Source organism: Lontra canadensis, unplaced genomic scaffold (genome assembly GCF_010015895.1).
Source record: "Lontra canadensis isolate GAN:19392208 unplaced genomic scaffold, GSC_riverotter_1.0 scaffold150, whole genome shotgun sequence".
NCBI classification, from domain to species: domain Eukaryota; kingdom Metazoa; phylum Chordata; class Mammalia; order Carnivora; family Mustelidae; genus Lontra; species Lontra canadensis.
The window spans coordinates 73,411-87,569 of NW_022631144.1; the positions used below are offsets into that span (position 1 = coordinate 73,411).

Here is a 14,159-nt window from a genome sequence, read left to right on the forward strand (position 1 = left end):
TCTAGCATGCAAATGTTCCTCCAAGGACCACGTCCACACTAGTATCTGGCTGAGAAACCGCTTCAGGGATCCCTCGAGGGGCGTATGAGGCGTACCCTGGTGGCCGAGAGCCCATCTGTAAGGCTGGACCTCAGAGACGCTGAGGACTTGTAAATGCTTCATTCGCTTCGACCTGGGTGTCTGCTCTGGCTGACAGCCCACTAATGAGCCCCAGCGGCTGAGGGACAGGTATTGTGCCGGTTACTATAGCATCACCTTGGAAAGGATCACTCAGTGAGAGCCACTGGCTGAGTGAGGCAGGAGGGGGATGTGGTCAGAAGCAGCCAGAGGGGCTGGAGAGAGGCTGCAGATGCTGTTGCTGGTCTCAGGACACCTCGTGGGCTGGAGCCCACTTCAGCTTCTCCAGCTGCAGCCCCAGGGAGGGAGTGAGGCTGCGCTCAGCCTGAGAGTGGCTGCCTGAGACAGTGTCACGGGCTGCTGCTGAGCTTGTGGCTTTCAAGGGACTGAACTCCCAGCCAGACACTACTTGGCCTCTCTTTTGGGGGGGAGGGGGAGGGATTTAGGAAGGGTGTCTCCTCTTGGAATATCTGAGCTGGGTTTCATCTCCTTTTTGATGTTAAGTAGTTACCTCCATGAGAACTGACTTCAGGGTACTACTCGTCGAGGAGAGCAGAGTGGTCCCCACGCTGGAGATGAGGAAGGATAACAGTTTCTGAGACTTAACTGTTAGTGCTTGGAGGTCCCCCTCACCCATTCAAAATGCCTTTTAAAGCATTTGATACCTTCAAAGAAAAAATTCTGAAACCTGGAAAAGAAGGAGTGAAGAACGCCGTCGGAGATTCGTTGGGGATTTTACAAAGGTAAAGTTTGAATGCAAACTTCAGGTTATTTCTGAGTAGTTTCACATTGCCAATGTTTGAAAGAATTTGCTTCATATTTTAAAAGCCACATTTTTAAAAAGGAGTGGATAGGTCAGATTTGATGGCTTCTGGAGTCCTTTCCGGCTCCAACACACAATGCCTGGAGTTTTAAAAAAAAAATGCATCGAAAGTATAGGATTGAATTAGGAAAATAACAAGACAGGCATTTTGTTTATATGGCAGAATGTGTACTTACTGGAGATAGTGATGTTGCATATTGTGTGCTTGGCATTGAATTAGAAAAGATACAGGGAGATAATATTTCCTGTTAATTCAATAATAATGCCAAAATCAGGAACCCCGTTACATGGTTATGCTTTTAGTTGAAATAATTTTTAAGAATTTTCACTACAAATGAAAATTGGATATGTATTTAGCTTGTTATATAAACTATATAGGGTGGTTGCTGATTGGTTTTGAAAGAAAAGAATAGTTACACAATAGTTTGAAGAAAGTATCTTTAAAAATTAGTATTTAAGTAAAAAAAACCTTACATGGTTACAGTGAGAAAATATTATGTACTATCATTAAAGTGAATGTTTTTGTCCAAAATAGAAACACTTTGTATTAAGATAGAAATTAATAGCTGGAAGTTAGAATAAATGCATGTATGTGGTCATTTCCAAACCAAAAAATAAACAATTTTTAGAAGTAAAGTACAACACTGAAAAAAATAAAATAAAAAAAAAGTAAAATACATTGTTATTGGAAGGAGAGTTTGCCACAAATGAATGAATTGATGGGACATTTTAATTTGTGTTTTTTTAATAAATATAGCCTTTCTAGGTTTTATAGGTGAATTTATAAGCAGTCCTTAGGCACAAGGTAAAATGACTTCTTTAAACTCTCTGATATAAAAAAATGTGAAAAATACTCTTGATAAGATTTTTATATGTTTGAATGACTCTTTCTAATCCTGATGAGTGAAAATGCCATCTGGTATCTCCTTTTAACTTTTACGTGGTATCCTTTAAATTAAAAAAAAAAAAAAAACCCTTCAGCATGGAAGGGACTATTTCTAGGCACACAGAGGTTCACTCCATTCCTTGGGTTTTATAACACAGGGGCTTGTCAGTGTGAAATTTCCACTGTATCACTCTTTTTTTTTTAAGATTTTATTTATTTATCTGACAGAGAGAGAGAGAGATCAAAAGGAGGGAGAGCTGCAGGCAGAGAGAGGGAAGCAGGCTCCCTGCTGAGAAGAGAGCCTGATGCAGGGCTTGATCCCAGGACCCTGGGATCGTGACCTGAGCCACAGACAGAGGCTTAACCCACTGAGCCACCCAGGCGCCCCTGCACTGTATCACTCTTGATGAACTTTCATAGTAAGAGAACTGGGTTCAGCCTGTCATTAATTTAAATGTTAAAAACAAAAAGATTTCAATTAGGCCCACAATGAATTATCACGTATAGATAAAAACCTAGCTGACAGCAGGATAAACCACCCAAACATAGGAAGTAATTATAATGACCTTTCCTTTTAAGAATGTTTTAGCTTTGTATTGCGTACTCTCCAGGTAACGTCCATCTTACTGTGGTGGTGTTCCTTTGATTAAAAATGAAAGAGGAAGGCACAATGGCTTGATTGGCATATTTAAGTATGATGACAAAGGCATCTGACAAAGCCAGGAACAAAAATTGTGACTTTGGATTATCGTTAACTACAGTCACCATAATAATCATCCAACTCTGTGCCTTAGTTTATACAATATTTGACAAGGAAGCACTTAGGAATTTTCTTTCCAACATTAAATTGAATTGCTTTTTTGAAATTGAATCACTTTCTTCGGTAAGAGACTTATTGTAAGAGCTGGTTTTCTAGTGTTTGCTTAGATGATCCACTTGAAGATTCTTTTGTTTGCCAGATTGGTTTGCTTAGGAATAGAACAAGATTCATAATTTCCACGTTGTACGACCTCAACCCAACATGGAGCTATGTGTTTAGGACTCTGAATGGTTTCTTTGGAAGTGAGTCACAACACAATAGAAAATGACTAACAGGGCTTGAGAGGATATAGGATGCTCTAAATGCATACTAGATGTTATCACTGTTGGCTTACTAGAGAATGACTTGAGAAAAAATAGTGCCAAACTTGAACCCCTTCTTTCTGTGATCCTAGAAGGAAATTATTGGCAGAGGAAGGTAAGAAAAGGCATTAACTGACTAGCAATCCAAGTTGACCCTAAGCTCTGACAGTCTTTGAGCAGAGCTCCAGAATTAGGACTCCTTCACCGAGACCAACTCTGATACACACTTGGTGTTCACCTTGTCTATAAGATATTTATATTTAAGTGCCCCACCCAGAGCCTGGTATACAATGAACATTCCTTCCTCCCTGCTGATTTTTCACTTAAAACCAGTTGGCAAACTCCAATGGAAAAAAAATCAGAAAATACTATTTTCTGTTTTGTAAGGTACAAGAACATTCAGAAGTTAGAAACGTTGACTTCCTAACTCCTAAGCAGTGTAAATCACTGATGTCTTGTAATATTGGATACTGAAATCATCATTTAAATGGAATTATTAGGGTGCTTTTCTTAAAAAAGATTTTATTTATTTGAGAGAGCACGCACATGCATTGCAGGGGAGGGGAGCAGAGTGGGAGGGAGAGGGAGAGAGAATCACAAGTGGACTCCACACTGACCACAGAGCCCCACTCAAAACTCGATCTCACCACCCTGAGATCATGACCTGAGCGGAAACCAGGAGTTGTGTGCTTAAATACCTGAGCCACCCAGGCATTTCTTTTGGGGGGGCTTTTTAATTACTGAGTGTTTCTCATGCTCAGGGGAGTGGCACATGCATAGGGAAACATTTGAAGTTTGTACATGGGGCTGATTATAGTCAGGCGTTATTAGCCTTTCTGGAGAAGAGTCATTGATAAAACACAGCTGAACAATTTCATCAGCTAAAAGTACACTAGTATTTCAGAAGTGTAGGAAGAAAGAATACATTCACTCATAGTCCAGTATTGGAACAGATGACATGGAAGGCATTACATTTAGAAACTGATCTCTAGAAATAGACATGTAGATTTTTTTACTTACATGACAATATGGGTGTCCTCTAATTGCTTATGTATAATAAAATAATAATGGCAAACATCTGTTCCAGGCACTGTAAACACTTTTAATTCTTTTAAACGCTATGGGATGGGGACTACTGCAGTTACCATTTTAGAAGAGAAAGCTGAGGCACAGAGAGGTTTAGTAAGTTTCCTAAGGTCACATAGCTTATAAATGGCAGAGCTGGGTTTCAGACCAGATGTTCTCTGCCCACCATTCTTATTCATTACACTATGCAACCTCTCTGTCTTTGCTCTTCCCACTTATTGTGTTGAAACTTAATGACTCATTTAGGTTTAGGGAGTTACTTGGGCTGCAGTGTAGCCAGCAATCACTGGATCTTTTCGGCAAGTATGAGCTTTTCTCCCAATCAGTTGTAGTATTGAAGACTTCCCAAGGGAAACTGATGGGATGCTTGGTCTCCTTATATTTATATATTCCCTTTAAAGAGATGGAACCAATCCTTGTGTGTTGCTTCCATCATCAGCATTCAGTGACTGTGTATTCAACTTATGCGCCAGACATGCTTTGTCTAGCCCATTGACAAATACAAGTGTGTGAGAGTGGGCTCTGAGGTCAGGTGAGTCCAGGTTCTAACTGCTGTGACATCATTTACTTTCTGCCTGGACAACCTCAGGCAAGTTGGCATCTACTGGCCAGGGTAATTCTAGTAAAGCAAAGTCAGGTCGCATCTCTCCCCTGCTCAAAACCTCCCCACGGTTTCCCACCTCTCTCAGAATTAAAGCCAACATCTTTTCAATGGACTTAAAGACCCTACCTGATTTGTGGGAACTTGAGAACTCTGACTTCATCTCTGGCCTTCTTTTCCTGCCTCACTCCACTCCAGCCATACTCTGCACTGATGGGGGGACTCCCTAGACCCCTCCTGTGCCAGCTTCTGCATCCTGTTTTTCACCCTGTAAGGTTTTATCTCTAATTCTTTGATGGCTTATTCTCCCATTTTCAAGTCTCTACCCAAAAGTTACCTTCCCAGGGAGGACTCTCCCAACTCTCTTTCCCTCCTCCTCCCACCCGCTCCCAATCTCTCTTCCTTGCTGCATTTTACTCCACTTCTCTCTTAGCTAGGGTTGCCTAAAAGTAGACCCTGAAACAGGAATTTGGAGAGCCTAGGATGTGATTTACGGAGGTGGAAATTGGGAGGCAGGGAGTAAAGCAGGATAGGAAAGGAGAAAACCAAGCAAGGATGTGATCTCAGGTAATACACAGGGGCCAGATCACAGTGGGAGGATCTGGGCACTGAGCTGTCCCTTGAAGCAAAAGGGCCAGTCTTTTGTGTCTCTGCATCTGTTAGTCATTGACTGTGGGCTGCCCCTGCTGAGGATCAGGATCATTTCAAGATCAATCAGCCTTGCCACTCTTGTGACCCTTGGCCTTGCCTTTTGGTCTTGGCATGAGGACCCCAACATGACAGGGCAGCAGTAATAGCTCTATGTAGTGGGATTTTCACTGTATTCCCAATTGGAAGTATTCTTCCTTGGGCGTCAGGACTCCTAGAGCCACAGAGTCCAAAGTTGAAGCGATCAGATATCCCATAAGTGAGTTACTAGACATAATGGTAAGTGGGCTATTCCCACTTCTACCCTGTGTTTCTCAAACCAATGCGTTCTGCCCAGGGCACATTATAAAAACTGTTGGTTTATGGAACATACTTCATTCTAAAGGATAGCACCCTATCTTCACAGGGATTTTTCTCTGAGCCAATGCCACAGCTGCATCTGAAAGAGGTTTCCTTTGCTCTGTCAGGCTACCAGCTTCAGCATGGTGTGGCTTGAGGTGGGACCAGTGGATCCCATTGTCCTATGCCCCCTGATGTACCTCCTTTGCCATAATTGAGTGTCTTAGTCTTAGGTGATGTTATGTGGGATCCCATGTTGGCTAATCAGGATTCTTTGAATCATCAGGTAGTGATGCTGGCCAAGACTTGCAGGCTCATTTGTAGAATATATGTCAGCCTCAGTCAGGATGAATTGCTACCTTTTCCAAGATGGAAGGAGTCTGATATAAAAATTTTGCTACCAAGAGGCTGGTTTGTCTCCTTGGAAACTGTGCAGTATCGGGGTGCAGAATTGGTTTTGTTGCTGACAGCTGTGGTAGCTCCAGTGGTAGCACCAGTCTTGGTGAGTGAGATCCCAGACATACCTTCCATCTCTGCGACCATGGCTATCCCACATGCCACTGCTGCGGGGCTGGGTGGCTGAGAGGAGGAGCTGTCTAACATCCACCAGTCAAGCCAGCCATCCATTTAGTTTAGTGCCTCTTTCCAAGTGGAAGCTCTGTGGTGTGTGTTCGTGAGCATCCCAAAGATCTCATACTCTATGTGTGTGCCCTACGTTCATCCTCATGTCTGTCAGTTCCTGTGAATCAGATCCTTTAAATGCCATTCTGACCTTGCTTGCCCTTGTCTCTGATCTTGAAGTGCTCCCACTGGCCTCTGCTACTTCAGAATTCTAGCGTTCTGATGGCCACTGGGAGCCCAGTTCTAGAATAGCACCTCCAGCGGTCTGACGGGATCTGCCTAGGACAGCCACTGCTGAGACACTCAGTGGTGCTGGGGGCCCATTCCTCATAGCCTTGGCAAAGGAGTGTGATTCCTCAAGCTTCCTGAGGAATATATTTGGCGTGTGGACTTTCTGTCATATCTATTAAATCCATCTATAATCTGCCATAATATTCTAGCATCTCTCTTAAAAAATCAAAACAAAACAAACAGTTAAAAGGAGACCTATTTATTGAAGAGTATGATTAACATTGAAAATATGTCATGAATTTTTATATTGCAAATAGTAGACATCAGAATTTTAGCTAAAGGATAGAAGATAACCAATTTAATCCTCACTAATTCATCTATATGGTCAAATCAAATTTAGTAGTCATTGTAACAGGCATTAAAACACAAAATAGGCCTGTAATTTAGGTTTATTGGCCAAGGAAGGAAGGGAGAGAAAGTGAGCCCTGAACCCAAAAAAGGATATTCTTGTAGCCTTGGTTATTCTGTCTTTGGAATGAATGTGGATGGCAAGGGGAATGATGTCGGGCATGCTTATTAAGCCATGACCTGACTTTCTCCAGGTCCCCATCTCTAGGTTCTTATTCAAAGGGGGAAGTCGCTCATGGTCAAGTTGAAAGGCAGATGTCATGGATAATCAAATCCACTTCATAGAGATGGTCTCTGCTCAATTTCTGACCCATAAGAAACTCTTGAGTTATTTTTTAAAAACCATCATAGTGGCTAATCTCTTCCCACAGTGCAACAATGACTAGAAACCAGTACATAATTATTATTATTATTATTATTTTTAAAGAGAAGTTGTCAGTCTCCTCTTGGCATCTCTACTTTGTCTAAACTTCTGAGAACCATGCTGGTAGCTTGTTGGAACTATTTCTTTTGGCCTTTGCCAGGATGTTAAATCCTGTGTCATGGGCCCCTTGCATCCATTTTTCCTAACGCTGTGTAACAAACAACCTGAATGGCTTTAATTTATTTTTTCTCTCACTGTGCTGGAGGCCAGAAGTCTAAAATCAAGGTGTCAGCAGGACCATGCTCTCTGTGAAGCCTCTGAAGTGGGGTTATCTTTGCCTCTTCCTCACTTCTCGTGGCTACGGGCAACCCTAGGCATTCCTTGGCTTGTAGACAAGCACGTCACTCCAGTCCTTGCCTGTGCTGCCATCTGGTCTTCTGCCCTGAGCTTCTGAGTCTATGTTCAGATTTCCCTCTTTTTACAGGGACACCGGTCATCAGATAAAGACCCATCCCAATCTAATATGACTTCATCTTCACTTGATTATGTCTGCAAAGACCCTATTTCTAAGTGAAGTCATATTTACAGATATCAGAGATAAAATACCTTTTTGTTTTGGGGAGTACTCTCCTGATTTTTAAGCTCTAGAAATTAATCCAAATTCTGAAAAACCACAGACACACACACACACACACACACACACACACACACACACACACAATTTAAACCATCAAACAAAACATGTCTATGGGCTAGACTGGCCTTTGAGCTGTCATCTGTATGCCTGGCTTTTGGAATAAAAAGCCACAGAGACCATGTCTTTTTTTTTTTTTTTTTTTTAATTGTCCATCTTACCATTTCCTGATTAGGTAATAAGCTCTGACTCTCTGCTTGAATGAGGGGACAGGAAAGGATGAAATTACCGGGGGGAAATAAAAACAGGTTAACACATCAAAATCAGTGTGACTGTGCCAGGTGCTAGGGATACTTGGTTCCTGACTTTGAACTTATTATGGTATAGTGGAAGAGGGAAATATTAATTTTAAAAGTTACAAAAAAACAAGTAGTATGAACAGTAGTGACTGGGTAGGAGTTGAATTTTATTGAGATCTTTTAGAATTTGATGTCCTGAGAGCCACATGGATGAGATCCTAAAGCAAGTCCCAAACTAGCTCTGGGAGTCAGATTTTTAGTACCTCCTCCCTTTTTAAAAAGTTACCATTTATTGATTATTGATCCAGCGGTAGGAATGCTACTAAGTGCCTTATAAACTTTATTTCTTCTAGTGCTCACATTAGTCCTTTCTCCTTCCAGGGAACCAAGGTTCAGAGAGGTTAAGTCTCTGCCTCAAGGTCACACAGCTAATAAATACTGGACTCAGCATTTGACACAGGATTGTCTGACTAGAGGGCATGTTCCCTCAATCCTTCTTCAATATTCTTTCTCCAAAACTTTTAAAAATGTCTACTTAGTTATGGACATTGGGAATGTATGTGCTATGGTGAGTGCTGTGAAGTGTGTAAACCTGGCGATTCACAGACCTGTACCCCTGGGGATAAAAATATATTATAAGTTTATAAAAAATAAAATAAAATAAATGTCTACTTAGTTGAAGCACTTGATATGTATAAGATGTTTTCTGGTTCGGTCCTGGGTATACTGGCAGGAACGGGCTTGATACCAAATCTGGCTTGTGTTTTCACTTCACCCACTGCAGCGGGGTGCCTCTTGGGCAAGTTTTTGACGTGTTCTGAGTCTCCCAAGCTGTGAAAGAGGGGTAAATTCTACCTCTCAAGATTGTTCTGAGGATTAAGGGAGATTACGTATATGGATGTATATCTAAATATGTACCTCACACAGTACCGGTGTAGAAGGTAGTCAATACCCTTCCATCCCCTAATACTCTATTAGTCTCTTGAGCTGCCATCACAAAGTACCAGAGACTGGGTAATTTAGGACAAGTTTATTTTCTCACAGTTCTGGAAACTCAAAGTCCAACATCAAGGGGTCGACAGTTTGGTTTCTCCTCAAGGTCACCTACTCACTGTGTCTTCCCCTAAGGATGCTGGTCTTACTGCATTAGGGCCCACCCATATAATCTCATTTAATAACTCTTTAAGGCCTTTTGTCCCAATACATTCTGAGGTCCGGACTGTTAAGTCTTCAAAGTAAGAATTTAGGGTGGGGATAGTGGTGACACAATTCAGTCCATAATAAATACCATAAGTGAGCAAGTGAATGGATTTTAAAAAGCTATAAAATGATCCATAAGTTCTGCTCATTTTGTGCTGCAAATGTTGACCTTACTGCCTACAAAACCAAATCAAACCCGGGCTGTAATTACGGGTGCATTTGAATTGTAAGTAAGTAGTTCTGTTAAGGGCCTGAAGGCTAGTGAGCATATCTTAAGCAATTAGACTGCTGGTGCTGAGTGTTTACTGGGCAATTGTGTTTGTGAACAATAGGCTCGGACTTTCCTAGAGTGTAAGGGGCCAGCAGTCCACAGACTGCTGCTTTCTGCATTTGGAGAAACAACAAGACAAATGTTATGTTGGCAAGAATGAAGATTCTCTGATCTTCCCGACCAAGTGCAGGCAAACACCAAAACACCTAATATGATAAACAGCTCTTTTGGATAATTAAAGCTCTCAACTTGTTAAGAACGGAGTCCTCTTTTCACTGTCTTATGACCTCAGCCCTCTTTAGAAAAACAAACCAACAAACAAACTCGTTTTTGGGCAGGGGTGAACAGATCTTTACTTCTGTGTGTAAGTGCTGCAAGTCAGGAGTGAAGACTGATGGAATTGATCCACCCACTCCATTCAGCTGAATAGGGATTAATTATGTCCAGGCCGTATGCTGAGCCCTGGGAATAAAGAGGTTTCAGAAATGGCTCCTGTCTTCAAAATGCTTACATCATCTGGGGAGGCATTCATTGACTCATTCACTTTCTCAAATCCACAGAACCTTACTCAACACCTACTGTGCTGATGAAAGCAAATAACTAACTCAGTGTGATAAATGGTTCGACTGAGGAATGTGTGAAATACTTAGGACACATCTGGGATGGTGTAGCCTTAACACTGAATCAATGTCTACTCATTTGTGGTGGTAATGTTTTACTCATTGTTGGCTAGACTTGTTTAATTTCAACAACAGCTCTGTGAGATAAATATCGCATTCATTTTACAGATGAGGAAATACCATATTCAGAAAGGCCGACTTCCCTTGCCCAGAGTCGTACAGCTAGCACACAGGTGGCAGAGCTGGCTATCAAACCTGGGTTGACTGATAGCCATGAAGCTTGACTTGTCCCATCACACAGGGGGTGGGGGTTGAGAACCTTCCTCTCTGAGCTTGTTATACAAGAAATGTTCCACTATTTTACTGTTTTTAAAACAAATCAAATCTGACTGTGGGCCAAGCCTGGTGGAAATGAACTTCCGGTTGATGTGGGTGGGCTCTTTCTGCTGCAGCTACAGTGTGCAAGGACCACACAAACAACTCAGGGGGTCCCTCTAGTGGTTGATCCGTGTTTGTGTCTGGTCGCATGGTGGCTTGAAGTCCACAGACTCCGCTATCACCTGGGGCAAGGGAAACTGCGACCCAGCACCCAAACTACCTCTCCACAGCTCCCACATCCTACCTCCAAGTTGGAGGAGTGCTGTAGGAGATGGCTCAAGGTCAGGCAGCGATAGGTCCTGCTACTTGGGGAGCCCATATTTCCTTCCATGGAGTTTTATCTTCCCCTTTATCACACTACACTTTCTTTTCTCTCTGCCCCCCCATACCATTGTGTCCTTCTGGAAACTCTCAGTGTATCCCAGATGGCAACATGCACACAGAGGGTGCTTGTGTTGGTCCAGGCCCTCTGAGAAGACAGGGACAGATGCATAAGAGATTTATTGAGGGAAAATGGGGAAAGAGCTGAGGAGGACTGGGAGAACATTTGGACTGCGATGCTATCTGTGTAGGAGAAAGGGAAGGAAGATTTTGCGGGAAGAGTCTCAGACTATACCCCAGTAACTAGGAAGTTTTGTAATGCCAGTGGGGAGCATTGGAGCCAGTTGGGCCACTGATGGGCCTTGCCTCTTGCAGGAAAGGACCTGCCCTCTATGCCTGCTGTGCTCAGTGCTTGGTGGGGAGCAGCCTGAGGGAAAGTAGTCCTCTCAGCAAAACTCTGCTGCATTCAGAGTATAGCAGCTGGGGTTGTCTTTAATTAAACTCCTCAAGGCTCCCTGGTGCCTGAAAATGTTAGTCTGTCTTACTCTTCATCCAAACATCTGCATGATTATAGAGAGATGCTGAGTTTATGACTTGTAACAATTTTATTAATAGCAGTAATAGTAGTATTTACCATTTAGCCATAAAAAGCTCTTTCATGTACCAGGCGCTGCACTAAATAATTTACTTGCATCCTATCATTTAATCATTAAAACAATCCTATGAATTAGCTATGATCATTAGCCCATTTTAGAGATGGGGGTTGTTGTATAATGAACTGTGTTCCCCCCATATTCACATGTTGAAGTCCTAACCCCCAGTGCCTCAGAATATGACTGTATTTGGAGATAGGTTCTTTAAAGAAGTAATTGAAAGACATGGAGAGAGAGACTAGGAAGAGACTGACTCTTAACTACAGAGAACAAATTGATGGTTGCCAGAGGGTAGGAGGGTAGGGGGATGGGTGAAATAGGTGATGGGGATTAAAGAGTACACTTACGATGGATGAGCACTGGGTGATGTATAGAGTTGTTGAATCACTATATTATACACCTGAAACTAATATAACACCATATGTTAACTATAGTGGAATTAAAATTAAAAGTTAAATAAAGAAAATAAAGGAATGCTGAGATTTAAACGAAAAAATAAAAGAATGTAGAAATTAATCAAATAAACAAATGAAAGAGATAATTAAATTAAAATGTGGTCTTCAGGGTGGGTCCTAATCCAAATGACTGGTGTTATTATAAAAAGAGGAAATCTGGGGCGCCTGGGTGGCTCAGTGGGTTAAGCCGCTGCCTTCGGCTCAGGTCATGATCTCGGAGTCCTGGGATCGAGCCCCGCATCGGGCTCTCTGCTCAGCAGGGAGCCTGCTTCCTCCTCTCTCTCTGCCTGCCTCTCTGCCTGCTTGTGATCTCTCTATCAAATAAATAAATAAAAAAAAAAAAAAAAGAGGAAATCTGGACACAGAGATATGCAGAGGGAAGGTAATGTAAAGGCAGCCATCTTTTAAAAAATTTTTCTTTATTTAAATTCAATTAATTAACATATAGTATATTATTATTTTCAGAGGTAGAGTTCAGTGGTTCATCTGCTTTATATAACACCCAGTGCTTATTACATCACATGCCCTCCTTAGTGGCCATCATCCTGTTACCCCATCTCCGTACTGCCCTCCCCTCCAGCAACCCTCAGTTTATTTCCTATAGTTAAGAGTCTTTCATGGTTTTGGCCATTTACAGGTCAAAGAGAGAGGCCTCAGAAAGAACCCATCTTGCCAACAGCTTGATCTTGGACTCCTGGCCTCCTGAACTGTCAAAAAGTAAAGTTCCATTGTTTGAGCCACTCAGTGTGTGGTACTTCATTATGGCAGCCCTGGCAAGCTAATACCAGCATATTGTGGCTTCAGGTGGTCGAGTGGCTTGGCAAAAGTCATAGAGCTAGCACACAGGAAAAATAGCACTCAGCTTCTCACATTCCAGAGTCCATTCTCTTAAATATTTTTCTCTACTGGGTTGTCCATGGCGGCTGGGGCAAGGGCAAGAATGCAGATGACAAGGTGATGGGAAGCTCACAGAGATAGAACACAGCCTGGTGAGCCAGGAAACACATGTGAGAGGGAATTGGCCGACCTGATAACCAGGAGAAAGCCTTCCCACCTTGCCTATATCCTCTTCTGGCTCTGTGGTATGGCCAATCCACTCTTGCTTTCTGTACTACAGTTATATTTGTGCCAAATGGAAATATTAGGTTTCCTATATCTCACTGAGCTGTTTTAACCATAATAAGGTTATTATATGAAATGAGGAGCAAGAACTGAATTTGCTTTATACCAATATTAGTGTAGTTGTTGCATATTATCCCTGTTTTAGCTAATACTACTGGTACCATTGTAATGTGGTGTCAACATTAGAGCAACAGTTTTCCATGGGATACAAATTATATATGTTCTGATGCCAGAAATTCATGGAGATCACCAGGACCACTCATTATAAATAGTCCTGTGATTCAAATGATTCTTGGACATCAATTTAATGACAATACATGGCATCAATGCTCAGTCTAACAGAATGAACTCATTAAATGATTGTGGGGATTAATGTAATAAAAGTAGCTGATATACATTGAGTTTTCATGTGTGTTAGGTTCTGTTCTAAGTGGTCTAAATATAATAATCCACTTATGATAATCCTGGGAAGAACCCCATGAAGAAGAAACTACTTTTATGATTCCTAGGTTACAGATGAAGAAACAGAAGCCCAGAGAGGTTAACTAGGCCAAAGTCACACAGCTAAGTAAGTGGAAGAGTAAACATTCAAACTAAGTCACACTGACTGCTAGTTTGGGTTTAGAGTGGAGAAGAAATCAAGCATCCAGGATGACTTCAAGATTTTTACCTGAGCAGCCAGAGGAGCAAAATTATCATTACTTGGGATGGGAAAGATCTTAGAAATTATTTTTTTTAAGGGAAACTCAATTTGGATATGTTAAATTTGAGATGCTGATTGTTTGTCCAAGGAGATGTCAAATAAGTCTCTTTATGAAAATTGGGATCTGTATCTAAAGCCCACAGATGGAATAAGATCACTTACAGAGTGTAGATAGAAAAGAAAAGAGATCTGTGAGCTGAATCTTGGGCATCCCAGTGTTTACAGATCGGGGAAGTAGGGAATCGGTTTAAAAGACA

General features: G+C 41.8%; 1 protein-coding gene across 1 annotated transcript in view; it reads left to right on the top strand.

Annotated features, from left to right (window-relative positions):
* The first annotated feature begins 563 nt into the window (after positions 1-563).
* Positions 564-14,159, top strand: part of SLC17A8 (solute carrier family 17 member 8) — a 45,401-nt gene continuing 31,805 nt past the window's right edge. The window contains exon 1 of the mRNA XM_032844325.1: positions 564-860. Coding sequence (XP_032700216.1) covers positions 760-860 — 101 coding nt within the window. The 5' untranslated portion in view covers positions 564-759. The remainder of the gene's footprint in view (positions 861-14,159) is intronic.